The sequence below is a fragment of the Fringilla coelebs genome (genome assembly GCF_963513975.1).
Source record: "Fringilla coelebs genome assembly, chromosome: 3".
Taxonomy (NCBI): Eukaryota; Metazoa; Chordata; class Aves; order Passeriformes; family Fringillidae; genus Fringilla; species Fringilla coelebs.
Genome location: NC_140030.1, coordinates 51,315,272 through 51,332,139, shown reverse-complemented (window position 1 = coordinate 51,332,139; position 16,868 = coordinate 51,315,272). Strand labels below are relative to the sequence as shown.

Below are 16,868 nucleotides of genomic sequence, written 5' to 3'. Positions count from 1 at the left end.
TGTGGCTCTTTCAGGAGGTCATGTGTGACCCTCTGGGAGAAGTTTTCTGACAGTTCTATGCCCTTGGCAGCCATGTCCCAGCAAACACTAACATGCCTTGCACCTGGAACTGCATTCCTGCTTCAACTGCTGCCACCTCACTAGGTTACACCTGTTTAAATTTGGGTAAAAACCTGAACACCACTTCTTCTGAGTCCTGTAACAAAGCTCCTGAGTCCTGTAACAAAGAACAAGTTGCTGAATTCAGAAAATGAGCAGACTGCTCTGTCTATGGATTCAGCTCCTTGTACAAGTGGCCAGTACTTCTTTGGAAAAAAAACCTTGGATCCACAGCTAGAGTTGGGGAGTGGTTTTTGTGTTGCATGTATGAAGTTACTGAAACCCAGTCTTCTCTCTTCTTTTGGAGGCTTATCAATAAACCTGTCAGGCTGGAGATAATGAAACTATTTTCCAGAAACTGCACAGTAGACCTTTAACAGCTACTATGATAGGAAAACAAGAGGCTGTTAAACCCATAATCATCTGGCACGCAGAATAAAAGACAAACTTCTGACAAGTATCACACTTAAGTAACATTTATTTTGTCAGCATAGATGGTCCAAGTTAAAAGTACTCATGCAGTCATGGGGCCTGGCAGCTGTCAAGAACTTTTCCCCAGTTTGTGCTATGTGTGAGCACTTCCACTGAAGTGAAAGTAAGGCAGAACCAAGATTTAGCAAGGTACAGGCACTTTGTTCCCAGTTGAAGCAGGGAAAAAAAAAAGCCTACATCAGGTCCTGGTCCCCCCACCCCAAAAAAGCCTCATGTGTGTTAAACAAAATGTAAAAATTAAAACCCCCAAAATACAGAAAGTCAGTGTTCCCTAACCATACACTACTAATTTATGTCATCATACATAAGACAAGAAGTATAAGAAACCATAAACCAAAGCTCACTATTGACAAGTGTTGGTTACTTGCAGTACGAGCAATGTGGGCAACACCAAGTGTTCACAGCAGTGCAGCAGGAGCTTGGCTCAGCAGTGCCAGCTGTGCCTGGTGGCTTGTCTAACTCCATAGCTAAACAACTGCTTGTATAAGATAGGAAAGGTACTTCAGATTCCACATATCTGGTTACATAAAACAGTGATGTACAAAAAACTCTCATACCAAACAATATTCTAAATAAATAGTTCATGACTATATACAGAGCCTCCCTGACATCAGTTATCCAAGAAGGACATGTCTGTGTCCATGGGTGCTGGGGCAAGTTCGCACAGGTAGAACAGCGTGGCCTCACTCGCCTCTGCCTCCGTCAGTGGCTCCAGACGCACCAGTTTGCTCTGCGTGGGCTGTGGATCCAGGCTGCTCTCCAGGAGCTCGTCCCCTTCCAGGGATTTTTCAACAGTGGAAGGAGTTTCAGCTGTGAAACCTCCACTCTCAACAGCAGAGCCTGGGTTCCCATCAAGGAATGCAAGGAGTGGAAAAGCAGTGTAGTGTATAAGCTGCTTATCTGTGGGGAAAAAAAAAGCCCAGAATATCAATTCAGGTGCCTTTCTACATGCAGAAGGAAAAAACAAAATCCAACCCATAGTACTTATTTAAAGAATAATTACTAAAAAGATTAGGTGTTTGTGTATTTAAATAATCGTTATGTTCATGCATAACATAATTATTATGCATTATTAGTGCAGATTCACCTGCAAAACACCAGTTTCTCTGCATATAGTGCAGAGACAAAAATTTAAAAAGCAAATATACCAAGTATTGTGTTTGGTTATTTATCAGCATAACATAAAATCAGATAGGGAGCAAATAACTGAGATGGCTTTTAGAGTAATGGTCAACTGAGGAAACATTTCAATAGATGACTACAACTAACCTGATCTGGGCTTAGTACCTTGCGTTTCCTGTGAAGCTGCTGCACCAGCATTATTCTTGTTAGCTTCTTTTCCCTTTGTCTCCACCTGGGAACAAAGGCAAACTTTTAAAATACACTTTTAAAACCTGTTCCAGTGCCACTGGAGAACAGCTGAATGACTGTGACAAATATTATTTTTTTATTTGTGATAAGATGCAGTGGCATAATCAGTATTACCCACACTAACACACCTCAGCTGAGAAAACATGACATGGAAACACAGGCTACAAAGCAAGAACCAAAACTAATGCTTTAAACGAACTGGACAAATTCAAAGTGCTACATCTTTGTTTCACTGCTTATTACTGGTTTCTCTTCCCACCAGACAATACAGATGAAACCATTCTGATAAAAGTGCATACCATGTTTGCAAATAAAAAAATCTCGGGGATACAGAAGTCAAGAGACTGGTATAATGCAGAGGTAATACAAGTCTTAAAGGATGTTGCTAATTAATTAGGGTGCTTTTTCCTTTGCAGTTTAAAGCCCAACAGGATAAACTCAGCTGCAGTCTTCCTATTCTCATGCAAGTCTTAAAAGCCAGAGCACAAAATGCCATGATTCCAGTAAAGAAAAGAGCAAAAGATGAGTGAATTTTGCATCTCTCACTACTGCGTATGTTGAGCAATGGATTTAAGACTTACTTTGGTATTAGTGATATGATCATGATCTGTGGGATTCATCTGCACAGAACTTGTAAAAAGCTGAATAAGACAAAAGACATCCAAGTTTTAGGTATCTCAGTGTTGCTGTTAAGAATACAAGACCATTGCTTCTGTATGTGTGAGAAAAACCCCTGTACTTAATTTCACCCTCTATGAGGACTGGAGACTATTTGGAATTCCATGAATCCTGATCACAAAAGAAACAACTGTATGACATCTAACATGGTTTGCTGCAGTCTTAAAACACCAATTTCTACTAACATTGCGGCATGGATAATTCTCTAAGATGGATGAAATTGCAAGTGACACCAAGCTGGAAGGAGCCATCAGTAAGTAGAGATCAGAGGTGCTTTTAAGAGGGATCTCAGTGAAGTAGGAGAGAGGCCAACAGCACTCCAGCAGGTTCAGCAGCCACATGTCACCAGGACCCAGTAACCTCATGCACTGGGGCCCAGGTTAGGCTTAAGGAAAAAATGGACAGGGAGCAGCACTTCAGAGGGGGGACATGTGAGTCATGGCAGACAACACCCAGCTACCAGCCAGCAACATAGTCTTGCAACAGGGAGGAAGGTTCTTTTTAACCCCAGTTCATTGAGAAGACCAAAGATAATGTGCTGGGTTATTTCCAAGCAAGAGTATTAATTGACTTGACATCTAAGTTCGCATCACAGCAAATATCAGCATTATTTCATTAAGAAAGCCACTGTTCAGCAAAACTTAAGCATTCACTTGAGCAGTGGTGTAGCATTAAGACTTATACCAGTGCTCCAGAAACTCATAAATTTTTATAACTTTGCTTTGTAAAGTGAAGGAAAAAAATAATTTGTGATTTAAATCCATATTAAACAGCAACAATACACACAAATGTTTCCTATTGCCTATTATGAAAATACTTAATTTTAAGTCAAAATTACATCAACCAGGAGATCTGGATCTATGCTGAACTGTCGTCCTGACAACATAGCCTGGAAGTCCTCTAAACTGCAGTCGATACTGTCCAGATAATCCAGAAGTTCAACTCTAGAAGGCAAACAGTATTTTATTGCTGTATCCCTTAATAAAGTAAGAGAAATCCTTAAGTAAGCTTTACACAGATATACTACATGCACCTAAAAATCTTTACCAGAACTACAATGAACAAAGTCTTTCACAAGAAATGACCTCTGGAAAAATGAAGACTTTTAGCCTCTTTAGAAGAGAACCCAAGTCAGCAGACAGGTGCTCTGGGATAGGTATCACAGGAATCATGTCAACATAACACTATTACATGACATTAGCAGAGATTCAATTCTTGCATAGCTCTAATGGGTCTAGTCCACCTGCAGGAATGACAAAAATAAATCCTGACGATTTAAACCATCTCCACAACATTACACTGCCAGATTAAACATCTCAACTCACTCACTTGACAATTAAAATCAGAGGTCGCATCTTAAAATACTTAAAATAGAAAAATCTTCAGAAACTGGCTGAAATATTAGTAGCCTGTAAATTTAAAGTTCTCAGTAGAAACTGCTATTCAGTTCTTTTTACTTCAGTAAAATAATCAGTTTTAATACTAGAAAAAACAAAAGACCAGACTACTTACTTTCCAAGAAGATTTATATTCTGTGAAATTACTCCATTTTCATTGAGTATGGAATCCATCACAGAGACTGGGTCTTCTGCAGTTAAAGTTGACTGGTTATTCAGCTGTACAGCACTTGACATGAGTGGGCTTGTGCTGTCACTGACATGGCTGGCTGGATCATTACCTGGGACAGCAACTGATTCAGTGTTTTTATCCCCTTGAATTACAGGGGCATATTCATCTTCATTATCATCTTCCACAATTACAATATCAGGAGAATGGTAGCTACAGCTACAGCTGTAATGTGAGATAAATTAATTACAGCATTTCATACATATTTAAATGAGTATTATTCCACAGGTTTAGTTACCTCTCACTTTCATCAAGCTACTATTCAAGCTACTATCAGGAAATAAACTTTTCTACTGCTTTTTAATACTAAACACAACAAGATACTCAAAATATCTATTTTCCATTTATATGGTTCTGTAATGATCAATACAATTAATGCAGCTCAGTTAGCAGACACTCCTGTGCCAGATTACAATAATCAACTGCTAAAGAGCTATAGGAACACTGACACTTTTGTCATTAGAACCACTATAAGCTTGCATATAAATGTGAAGTATGTACCAAATCATACAAGGTCATCAAGCCAGACAGACAGTATATAATTTGCCTATTTCCTGTTGAACAGCATCAGCTCTGGAGTACCCGTAACAAACCATCTCAGTTGACAGTTTGCAGTTAACCTTATTATGCATACCAGGAACAAAACCTGAAAACCAAGAGGAGCGAGCCCCTCAAATGATTTGCTTTCATGCCTGTTCTGGTTCTTAACCCTTAAGAAGCTACTGCTTATGTTGCCTCTCTATCACAGCCTTTTTCTCATGAAGCTGCATTCAGAGAGAATGCATTCCCAGGCACCAGCTGAGCAAGAACAATGGTGCCAATTCAAGTATAAGGTACAAATATTATATTTTTTTCCTTGAGGCATAATGCAGACCCTATCAGTCCAATGCTAATTAAGAAGAGAGTTGCATCTAAATCCCTGGACCAAGTTTCAACTTGTTTGTGGGTGAAAGATGAAGAATTTCTGTAGTACTGGAGTACAGACAGGAAGGAATACAGTCACAAAAAAAAAAAAAAAAAAACCAACTGGACTTTAAAAAACCCAGAACCATGAAATTAATTGGCTTAATGCAAAGACCACATCAAAACCTGACAAACACATGTAAATTTTTCTCTGCAAAAACCAGGAAAAACAAGAAGTTGTTCCTGTCTGTACACATAACCAAAAAGTAAAGAAGACTTCTCTTACTCTGGCTTTAGTGTATTTAACTATTATGCAATTATACACATTGCTTTCACCAGTTTCCATCTATCCTCCTGATATTAAAACTCCAACAACCAATTAGCTATTTTGGAACAAATCCAGAGGTGAATAAGTCAAAAGCTAGTGTGAATTCACAGATTATGTTTCTGTATGTGCAGGAGTGCTGAATAATTCTAACCACTTCACTAAAAAAAATTATTTAAGACATCTAAATTAGTGCATGTTATACAACACTGAAAGTCATTTATCAACACACACTTGTTGAGACTTCTTACTTGGAAGAATCTGAAGTAGTATCTTCACTTGTTTCTGGTGTAACAGGAAGATTTTCTTCATCAGCCATGGGATGTTCTTCCTCACCCACATCCACATCCTCAGTAACGTCATAAATAACAATGTCATCTGAAATCTGTTCCCTTTGTTTTAAGCCCTCATTTCTGTTGAGAGGTACCTGAGAATTATTTTTAAGAGTCAGGGCACAGAGGGACACTGAGCTTCAGCATTTTGACAGTTATCACTGTATCTTACAATGCTTCACATCTAATGACATCTCAAAGAGCTTTTCTACACCTTGGAGATTACAAGCGGTTTGTACAAATCTATGTCTAATAGAAAAAGCCATACAAGTAAATAAACAAGCTGGAGAATAACAGTACAGGAAAAAGAATTGGTAAATACTACAGGCGTAGAAATGAAATTATACTAGCCCTATCAGATATGAGAACTAAAAATATTAAAACAGTGACTAAAACAGTACTTTGTTATAAAGCTACCAATTCTAGTGCCATACTACAGAACTTGTTTTAACAACTTCCTTGCCAATTACTATTTGGACAGCCGAAAACAACTTTCAGTGCTGTGACTCATTCAAACATAACAGGAACGTGACATGATTTTGCTGGGTTGGATACTGCCTTGCAGAGCAGCACACTGGACCCTGGTCCCTGGATGGGGCCAGGGATGCCACATTCCCGAGATAACAATGCAATATTATACATGCTATTTCTAATAGCACCACTCTTAAAACCAAACTGCTTTCAGCACAATCATGTATTTAATACATGGGTAACTGGCTTATATGTGCTTATGTTGGAAAGTGAGTGGTGAATATCAACCCCTTCAGCTTCTGAAAGGAAACAACACAGTCGATCACTTGTACAAGCTGACAGCTCTCAGTACACACCTGTGCTATAGCTGCCATACGACAATGAATGAGACAATGAATTTGATCCATCTGCCCACCTGCACTCCATCAAAACAGAGAGTACCCATAATGGAAAACTTACATGGTGGCTACTGTCAGCTGGTTCTTTCACAATTTTCTGAAATACATTCGACTTTGTAGGTCCATTAGTGTTCAGAAGTAGAGGCCTACATCAGAAAGAGCAAAGTAAGGCAGCAATCTCAAACACACCTCTTTGGTAATTAATCAACAAGGCCTGTCAGTTTATCAAGTGGACAAAAAGTTTTTAAGACCATACTTACCTCTTGCGTTTTAGACTCACTAGTTGGTTATTCTGTACCAGGGTAACAATGAATTGTACAATCTGTAAGGGAGAGAACACTACTGTTGGTTGCTTTACCTTGCAATTGTTTCTCATAAGTACCAAGGCATCTTACAGCAAAAGACACCAATAATAAAACCTATACATCAACAGCAAAACACCTTCTTTTCATAATAACTTTTATACAAAGCTGTTCAGAACACCTAAAAATCAAGGTATAAACCAGTGCTGATAACATCTAAATAGTTATCAACTGTTAAAGACTTTTCTCATAGCAGATGGTAAGAGCCAGCCAGCTTTTATACAACATCATATAAGACACAGAAAGATATGAAGCAAGTCAAATGATTAAAAGAATTCTGATTAGCAATGACAAAAGGCATAGAGGGATGTGGACCACATACATAACCTGAATCTGTAAATACTGGTTCTGGTGAAAGGCATTTTTGACAGATTCAGAAAAAAAAATACATGTACAATTAACTGTATGCATCAGCTGTAATTCCTTCTGAAATGTTAGCCTTCCTTCTCTTATGCTTTAAATCTAAGGCTTTGAAGTATGTATCTGGCTTGAAGAAACTGGGGAAAAAAATCAGTAAGTCTCTGCTACAAGGCTACTTGCAATGATGCCCTTTCTGATATGTTAAAAAATAGATCTATAAACTCTATGCATTTATATCAGTTTTGGTAGATCATAAATCTAACTGTTAAATAATCTAACTTAACATATTAACATATTATCAATAGGTTCCACTCAATTATCTATTTCTCTGGTAACCAGGCAGTCAGTAGGTCAGTTAAGTGGGGCAGCAGTGAACTTCCAATACAGAATCTTGTTATTTTGCAGTGAGAAAGTTTCTCCTGAGCAGCTGACAGAGAATTAGACATCTGACTCCCAAAGTAATAAAAAATGGATGGACCATATTATGGGTAACTTAATAATGGATGTAGGATGTTCTTAAGCCTCTTTCTTTGAAAATGTTCACAAGACTTTGGCCTTGTTTTCTGCTTATGCAATAAAATACCCTGAATGTTTGTATTACTAGGGTTTGTTCATCATATACCACCCTGTTGGTTTTTTTTATTAAAGAGAGATCTGACATTATTAAAAGCTAAGTGAGGGCAAAGCAAGGTAACATGGCAAAGCATTCCTACCTCAGAAGCACTCACTCAAGCACACATGACACTTGAATGAAGCCTTACCTTTCGAATAACTTGCTGCTGTTGCAAGTGTTTTGCTCTCAGTTCTGACACTTCCCTCCAAAGGGATTCATTCTCTCTGTTTAAAAACGATGATTTAAAAGTCACACTAAATCTAGTATTTAATTTTTGTTAAAGATCAGCTGGCTTCATTAAAACACTTTGAAATGTGTTTCTAGATTGGGGGTTGGTGTGGGAGTGTCACACAGGCAGCAAGCAGCCTTGGAAGGTAACTGTGAAACAAAGACCCAAACACGACAAATAGCCTGCAGAGAATTTCCATCAGCTTTAAGGGGAAAAAAAAGTAAAATTCCCAAATTTGGCAATAATCATTACCCATAAATTCACCATTTAAAAATTAATTATCAGCATTTACCGGTTACCTCTATTAGCTCCAGTAAAACAGGCACGTTAGGTGATAAAAAATAACAGGAGCATCTCAGAGGTAGCAGTTTTCATGAAACACTGCCATTTTAGAAACCTTGGTCTTCCAATAATCACAGGACTCCAGTACTGAGACAGTGTAAAAACTGCCCTATTTTAACCACAAGCCTTTTTGCTTCCACAGTGTATGCCATGTTAAGAGGTAGATAATGAGTACCAAAAGCTTCAATGAATATGGGTAGACAACATACCACCCTCCTCTATTTTGTAGTTTATTTTTCAACACAAAGGAGCAAACTCCACTGGTGTATGGGGTTTTAGAAAACCTTAAACTAAGTTTTCAGAACAGCAGCTCATATGCAGTGTGATGAAGGATACTACTCATTGCTCAAAGTGCTTCTATGTCCAACATACAATTTAAGAGTACAGTTCCATCACAAAATTAACAGCAAAAGTGAGGGATTTTGAACTTTCTCAGCTTTTTCACTAGCTTTCTCAACATGTTTTGTAGGACCAGGTCTTCTGATTTAGCTCCGGTTTCTACCTCAATCACTTTAAACTGATGGGATGTCAATATGAATGTCAAAGACCAACCCCTATGTTCTCATCTCTACAAACTGTCAGCTAATTAGCAACTGGCTGTCATTTCAGTCAAAGCCAGCCCTGCTCTGGGCAGTAATTTGGACCTGATGGCCTTCTGAGATTCCTTTCAACCCAAATATTAGTCTAGGATTTCAAAAAGGCAAATATTATTTTTACTCTAGACTGGCCAGATTCTAACAAAGACTATGCCCAAGCAAAATAAGTTTGCCTCTGAATATTCTACCACTCAACTCACTAGAACTGAAGTCTAGAAATGAGAGAATTTATCTCTTAATACCAAAACTAATCGGTGACCTCTGCCACAGAGGTACACTGTCATGAAACCATCTTCTAGAAGAAGAAATGGAGTTTCTACTGAGGTGATGTGACTTACAGTGCAAGACCATATGCTTATGTATCTTGTCTGTGTCTACATATTCTAAAGGATTATGTAATTTGTGGCACATATCTCTCTCACTGTTGAGAATAAATCATAATTTCTAAGCAGGCAGTAATGACATTCTACAAAAACTCTATTTACATTTGGATTTCCAATTCTGGTTTTTTTTGTCAATAAGTTAACTAATGAATTCCCAAATTAGATTTTATAAACACTTTTTCATGGGTATTAACTCTTCCACAATTTTAAACAGTGGGGCATGAGGACAAAAACAACAGGAAAATAAAAACAATGAGCACAGATATTAATTGTCCTACAGAAGTATTATATGCTAACTGCACAAACCAAACTGCCTCAAAACAAACACAGTAACTAATTCAAACTTGAAGACAAAAGCCAGCATGCTTTATACTAAGAGCTGATTTCAATATTCAGATTCAGCATCTATATGGAAATATTAATAAAGGTGTTTTTAAATTGCCTACTACCAGACAGGTCTGCAAACCGCAACACTGCCTGTAACTTTTAATAGTATCAAAAAGTTCAATTTTAAAGCAATTTTTCTATGGAAGTTAATGTTCCTAAAGCAATAACTGAAATTAGGCAACCAGAAATCAAGAGACACCTAGAATTATGTCTTTGTCCAGAATCTAGTATCACAATTACTCAGCATTAAGGATCAGATACTGATGAAGCAACTTACCTCTTCAAAAGAGACAACTGAGATTCAATAGTCGTTTGCTTAATTTGCACCTTTTGAGCACTGCATATTATTTTAGAGAGATCTTCCTGACGGATCTTGTTTTCTTCAGGTCTCGAAGAAGAAACCTTTAAAAGATTAGAATCCAGAAACAACACTTCCCTTAATTCATGCTTAACTATTATTGTCTTTTGCTGATCAAGTATATTTTCTTACTAATGTTGACAAAATATGCACTTAATTTAATAATAAACCAAGCATCCAAAAAACCCCCAAACCAGAAACACAGCTGTCACCACATTAGCTTTAGTTGTTACAAATATTTGTGTACACTACTGACTCTTCAGGCTCTACTTCATCATAACTGCATCACAATAACCTGGTGATAATAAGTACATCACCCTCTGCTGGTTTTGCCTGGCTTGGGGGTAATTTTCTTCATAACAGCAAACACGGGGCTCTGTTTTGGACTTATGCAGTTGTGCTGCAGTGCTGGCAATACAGAGTTGTTTTTGTTATTCCTGAGCAATGCTTACACATGGAGTCAAGGGCTTTTCTGCTTCTCACTTCACTCCACCAGCCAGTTGGGTGGGGCTGCACAAAAAATTGACAGGGCACACACAGCTGGGAGAGTTATCCCCACCTCACCAAAGGAGCATTCCATACCATGTGTTGTCATGCTTAGCACATAAAACTGAGGGGAAGAAGAAGGAAGTTGGGGAGGGGATGTTCAAAACGATGGCATTTGTCTTCCCAAGTCACCATTACATGTGATGAGACCCTGCTTTCCTGGGGATGGCTGAACACCTGCCTGCCCATGGGGAGTGGTAAATGAATTTCCAGTTTGGCTTTGCTTGTGTGTGTAGCTTTGACTTTAAACTGCTTTCATCTCAACCCACGAGACTTCTCACTTTTACTCTCCCAATTCACTTCCACATCCTGACATGGGGGGAGTAAGCAAGTGGCTGTGTGCGGCTGAGCTGTTGGCTGGAGTTAACCACGACAGGCAGTTTTATTTGCCATATTTCTATTTGCCATCTATATCCACGTGACTCAGTAACAGCAGAGCACATTTCAGAAGCATAACAAATGTGTTTATAGGTTTGCCCCATTCTCTTGGGTGTCCAATCTAATGCTTGCAGTAGCTTGGTTCTGAAACAAGGTACATAAGCAGTTTCTTACATTGCTGATGGTAAAGTCAAAGTATGCTCTGCACTTCTAATACTCATTTGCAAATTGTCATATTACATAACTCAAGCTTTTTTGCCACCTGTGAAACTTTACTATAATGACAGCAAAGTAGAGAAAAAAGCCTTGTCAAATCCCCCAAAATATCTTTAAACAAGCTCAAGATATAAATGAAAGCAGGGCAATTCATTTCCATAAAATCTGAACTTATTTGCACTCACAATCCTGCATTAAAATTTGACATGAACTTAGCTATTCATCAATACTGAATAACACAGGTTTTCCACATACTGGATCTTCACTAACCTTCCTTTTAATGTGTTCCAGCAAGTCCTCCCGGCCCTGCCTAAAATATGCATGCCGAAACTCTACTGGACCGTCTCGCTCCAGTTTGACAATTCCAGAATCAACATGGACGACTTTACGGAAGCCATCTTTAAAAAAAGCAAAAGAAAAGAAAAGAAAAACCTCAAAACCCACATTAAGAAACTCAAAGTATGCTTCCCAACTATCCTGTTACCAATTTTGAGGATAAGGCAGTATTAGTTGCAGAGAACACCAAGCACCTGCTCAAAGGAAATTATAACTTAACTTTTACATAGAGGATTTAGAACTATGCTAGAATGCAAAAATCCAGGAACTTACACATGTTTAACTGTCTGACAAAGCTTGCCATGTTGTTATGCTTGAAGTACTTGGGAAGAATCTCTTTTGCAAACCTCTGTTCATCCAACACCAAGAAACTCTTTCCATTCTAAAATGAGAGAGACACATTAAACTACTTAAAAACCATAGCAGAAAACACACTGGGCTTTTAGAATTAATCACCAGATTGGAATGTTTCCTTTGTGCATGCAGTACATTACTGATCTGCTTGCCGACAATTTTCCAAAACAAAAAGGGTACAAACCTTGCAGTTGCAAAGCAACTGAGTACTATCAATTTACATCATTACCTGTATCTGAAGGCAAACATCTCTATTGTTACACACAGCTTGAAGATATTAAATAATTGTTTACCAGCAATGATCAGTTTCACTGCAGGACAATACTATTAATTTTGAATGTAGTTTTGAAGCCCTGGTACGGAATCTTAACAAAGAACCTGAGCAAGGAAAAAATATCAACAACCAGCTGACAGTCCCATCTGCTTTTCAGTATAAAAGCATGATTGGTTTGATAGAATCTGTAGAGCAGATGAAGCTGTCAAAGAGGTGGAGGTGTCTATTGGGTTTTGGAGTTACCAAAAAGGTAGCCACCTAAAGCAAGATTCCCCTTCTGGAATGCCAGTTGTGAGGGAAGACTCATCCTTTATTTAATCCACAGGCTTTAACTAAAATAGAAGGATCAGCTCTCTGTTCTTCAATGACTGCATGCCATTTAAACTACAGGGCAAGTAATTGGCAGAATGCAAATTACCTACTTCAAAATGGTTTAGGTTTTGTCTACACATCTACAATACTCTCACCCTGTAGTTAATAAAAAGTCTTATCTTCAACAAATGTCAATACTTTTCCTGCATCTTCTTAAGAGGCCTTTTTAGTTCAGTGAGTCACTTCTCTTATCCTCAAATGCCAGCAGCTCTGTGATCCCAAGCAGCTTAAAGAACCAAGTATAAGAGCATATGAAGGTCCTTGTCCAAAGGCAGGTGTCCTTGTTTCAGCTAGGATATAATTAATTTTTTCTTAGTAGCCGGTAGAGTTTTGGATTCAGTGAGAGAATAAGGTTGATAGTAAGTTGAAGCTTTAGTTGTTGCTGAGCAGTCAAGGTCTTTTGAGCTTCCCAAGCACACAGGCACACAAGAAGCTGGGAGGGGGCATAGCCAGGACAGCTGACCCAAAGTAGGCAAAGGGATATTCCATACCAGAGAACATTGTGCCCAATATATAAACTGGGGGAGTTATCCAGCAGGAGGGCCAACTGCTGTTTTCGGATGGGCTGAGTACTGACCTGTAGGTGGTAAGCAATTGTACAGGGTATTTGTTTCTCTTGCGTTTTCTTTCTGTTTTATGACTGCTATCACATACCTTACTTCATTTCAATTTTAAATGGTTATCTCAACCCGTGAGTTTTACTTTCTCTACCAGGGGGTGGGGAAGTGAGCAAGTGGCTGAGCTGTACCTAGTTACCAGTAGGGGTTAAACCACAACAGCTTGTCCCAGCAAATCAGCAGGGAGCATCAGAAACAGGATGTTACAAATGGCTCTCCACTGGATGACTTAGGCACTTAACACTGAGAAGAAGGTAGGGAGATGAAAACTTCCAGTAATGCCTACCTACCTCCTGCTGAGAGCCAATCAGTGGAAGAAAAAGGGGAAGCAAAAGAAATGGCAAGAACAGACTATTTTAGCCAATGCTGTGTGAGAAATTCACAAACTGAAGGTGCTGAACCAAGTGACCTGTGACACCAACGGACAACTTCCATGTGATGCCTCACTCTATCATCACCTTGACATTGTCCAGGCCTAGCACATGAAAATCTGGGAAACACATCCACAAGCTCTTGTTGCTCTGACAGTCATTTACAGTCAAGCTGTTAAGTCTGTAAGCTTTGCTACACAGCTAATTACAACTGTCAACTCCTAGTGCCAATGACTCCAGCATACAGCGGTCCTTCAGGTGCTTCATTTGGTACTCCCCACCCATATCACAAGCAATCCCAATACCTCCCCCACAAGACCTGCTGGTCGCTAATTATATCAACTTTGATGGATGGACCTACCCTTCTAGAAACAGCAGAATCTCAAACAATTATTTTTACTCTTTTTAATTAATAAAATAACACAAGCATACCTACAGAGTTATTGGTATGTTTACTTTAGATAAACATAAACAATGGATTTGGAAATACTCCATTAAAAGCATAAGGCAGCAAAACCAGCATTTTTTTAATGTAGACAACATCAATTTTCATAAAGCCTGTAATATCTCTCTTCAAAAAAAAACAAAAAAAAACCCCATCCTAAAACAAAACAAAAAAAAAAACCAAACCAAAAACAAACAAACAAAACCAAAAAATAAAACAAAACAAAAAACCCCAAAACAAACAAACAAAAAAAAAGCTGCCATAATCTACTGAGGCCTCCTGCTTCCCTCTTTGGGACGTTTTGGCTGAAGGTACTGGTAAACCATTTTCATTAAAATATTTAAGACATTTCATTATTTCTAGAGCATTTAAGATAAGAAGCTCTCAATTGAGTTTAACTCAATACCACTTAAAGATATCGAGAGTAAGATTTTATTGAAAACAGCATATAGGGAAAAAAGTGAAGTAGCTATTATTAAAATATGTTCTTAGAACTGTCAATGATGCTCACTGTAATAACTTGCCAGCCCTTCATTGCGCTGTAAGAAGACTGGTGCCCAATTCGACTTCCCCCGTGGCCCATCCCCTTCCCGCCACCCCAGCAGGTGACACCGAGCCCGGGAAGCCCCCGGCCATGCCCCACGTGGCGGCCCCCCACCGCCCCTGCGGATCCGGCCCCGCGGGCAGCACACAGGAAACACCACCAGGCCTGAGCACGCCGCTCTTCCCATCCTCCGGAGCCCTCCCGCAGCGCCGGCTAACAGGGGCGAGCCCCGTTCCTAGCGCACCCACCACCTGCGGTGGGAAATCCCCCCGCAGCTCCACGTTCCCCACACGCCGGCTCCTGAACCGCACGGCAAAATCCTCCGGCTCCCGGGCCCCTTCCCAGCCCCACGGAAGCCCGAGCCTGCTCAGTCAGAGCCGCCAGACAGACACCCCCACCCTCCGCAGCGGCGCTGGAGACGCGCCCCCAGGGCGGGCATCGGAGCTCCTACTCCACATTTAAAAAACAAGGGAGAGGCTGAGGCGAGCCGGTCTCTGCCGAGCAGCTCAGCACAGCTCTGCTCAGCCCAGCCCAGCCCGAGCCCAACCAAGCCATGTGGCCGTGCCCTGATTTTCCGTCCTCCCCACGGGCACGCCGAGGCCCCTAGCAGGCCCCGATGCCGGCCAGAGCGAAGCGCAGGGTGATGGCGGGAGCTCCGCCACACGCGGGCGGGTATGAGGTGGGGGGGGGGGGTGGGGGGGGTGGGGGTGCCGTGCCGACCTGGCTCCAGGTGATGAGCTGGTTGCTAGGGGTCTCGCCCAGCAGAGCCCACAGCTTGCTGAGGAAGGCCGGGACCCCCGGGCTGGCGAAGGGAGGCGACGGCTGCTGGGGAGGCTGCGGGGGCGGTGGTGGCGGCGGCTGCTGCTGCTGTTGCTGCTTCATTGTCGCTCAGGAGCCTCCGGGGCCTCTGTCCGGGAGGGAGCACAACCAGACCGGCCTGGCCCCGCCCCTAGCCCCCACCCCGCATGCGCGTCGGCCCCGCAGCTCGAGCGCGTGCCGGCCCCGCCCCTTCCCTCTGCGCCTTACATAACGTCCCCACGTGCGTCGCCCTCACGTGTCACAACAGCGCCGGCACGGGGGCAACGGGGCCAATAGCGGCGCGCCTCGCGGCGGGGGGCGGGGCCGCGGCGCGCGGGCGCACGTTCCCGGCGGGGCGGCGGCGCGTGGCGAGGGGCGGGCGCGCGGCTGAGGGAGGCGGGCGGCTGAGCGGGAGCGCTCCCGCTCCGGCTGCCGGGGAAAGGCGGGCGAGTGCCCGAGCGGGCCTTCTAAGGCCTTATCGCAGCCTAGCGTTTCCGAACCGTCTGGGAGAAAGGTGAAGAGTAGCTGGTCAGCTCATAAACATGAGTACAGGGCGTTTGCAAAACAGGAACATCCAAACCAACTCTCCCCAAAAGCATATCAGGCAGGCCCTAAGCAGACCCCTCTGCATGGCAACTTGTGTTTAGACTTCAGACTTATCAGCTGCTGAAGCTGTGAAAAGAAACTGGGTATCTCAAGGAAAACAGCCTAATGAATGGTGAAATACACTTTTTTTTTTTTTTTGGATACTCTGCCAAGTATTTTGCAAAACTTAATCACATGTTAACTGCAGATAGTTTTTAAGAAGTTGCTCTATGGAACTAAAATCAGTATTTTCACAACAAACCTTCATCGACTGGTAGTGTTACTAATATTTTTGTGGAACTTTCTCAAAAAAGTCTCAAAGAATCTCAGTGAGTTTTATCTGCTTCAGTGAAAATGAAGCACAATGGCACAGGGAAGATAACAGAACCTTTAGTGGGGTAGGCGGCAGTAAAATTAAGTTCAATATTTCTGTTTCAAACTGTGTGTCACACAGCTTCCCTTTTGTCATATCGTTAGTAGCCTACTACAGCCTGTAACAAACCCTTTGACATTCACTAGATCACTCCTGAGAGAAATAGCAGTTGCTAAATTTATGGCTTAGCTTTTCAGGGTCAATATTTGGAGAGAGAAAAATTATATTAATGCCTTTTGAATTTAAACACAAATTTGCAGTAATTTTCCAAGTAATTTTTCATCTTGACATGCATGTGCATCAAGGTCTCACCAGATTCCATTTATCCAGATAA

At 41.0% G+C, this 16,868-nt stretch overlaps 1 protein-coding gene across 5 annotated transcripts; it reads right to left on the bottom strand.

Moving 5' to 3' along the window:
* Positions 1–565: 565 nt before the first annotated feature.
* HSF2 (heat shock transcription factor 2) lies at positions 566–15,709 on the bottom strand. Of its 5 annotated transcripts, XM_084202832.1 has the most exons (14): positions 15,499–15,709; positions 12,075–12,183; positions 11,736–11,863; positions 10,245–10,369; positions 8,179–8,254; positions 6,956–7,017; positions 6,757–6,841; positions 5,746–5,921; positions 4,319–4,431; positions 4,153–4,228; positions 3,479–3,584; positions 2,544–2,603; positions 1,861–1,945; positions 566–1,491 (listed from the first exon to the last, which is right to left on the bottom strand). In XM_084202832.1, exons 1-14 carry the CDS (start codon positions 15,658–15,660, stop codon positions 1,202–1,204), a joined length of 1,653 nt encoding a protein of 550 aa, XP_084058958.1. In that variant the 5' UTR covers positions 15,661–15,709; the 3' UTR covers positions 566–1,201. The 5 variants fall into 5 exon arrangements, with proteins under 5 accessions (XP_084058958.1, XP_084058954.1, XP_084058955.1 ...); XM_084202828.1 differs by having other exon boundaries at positions 4,153–4,431; XM_084202829.1 differs by having other exon boundaries at positions 1,879–1,945; positions 4,153–4,431.
* Between the last annotated feature and the right edge of the window lie 1,159 nt (positions 15,710–16,868).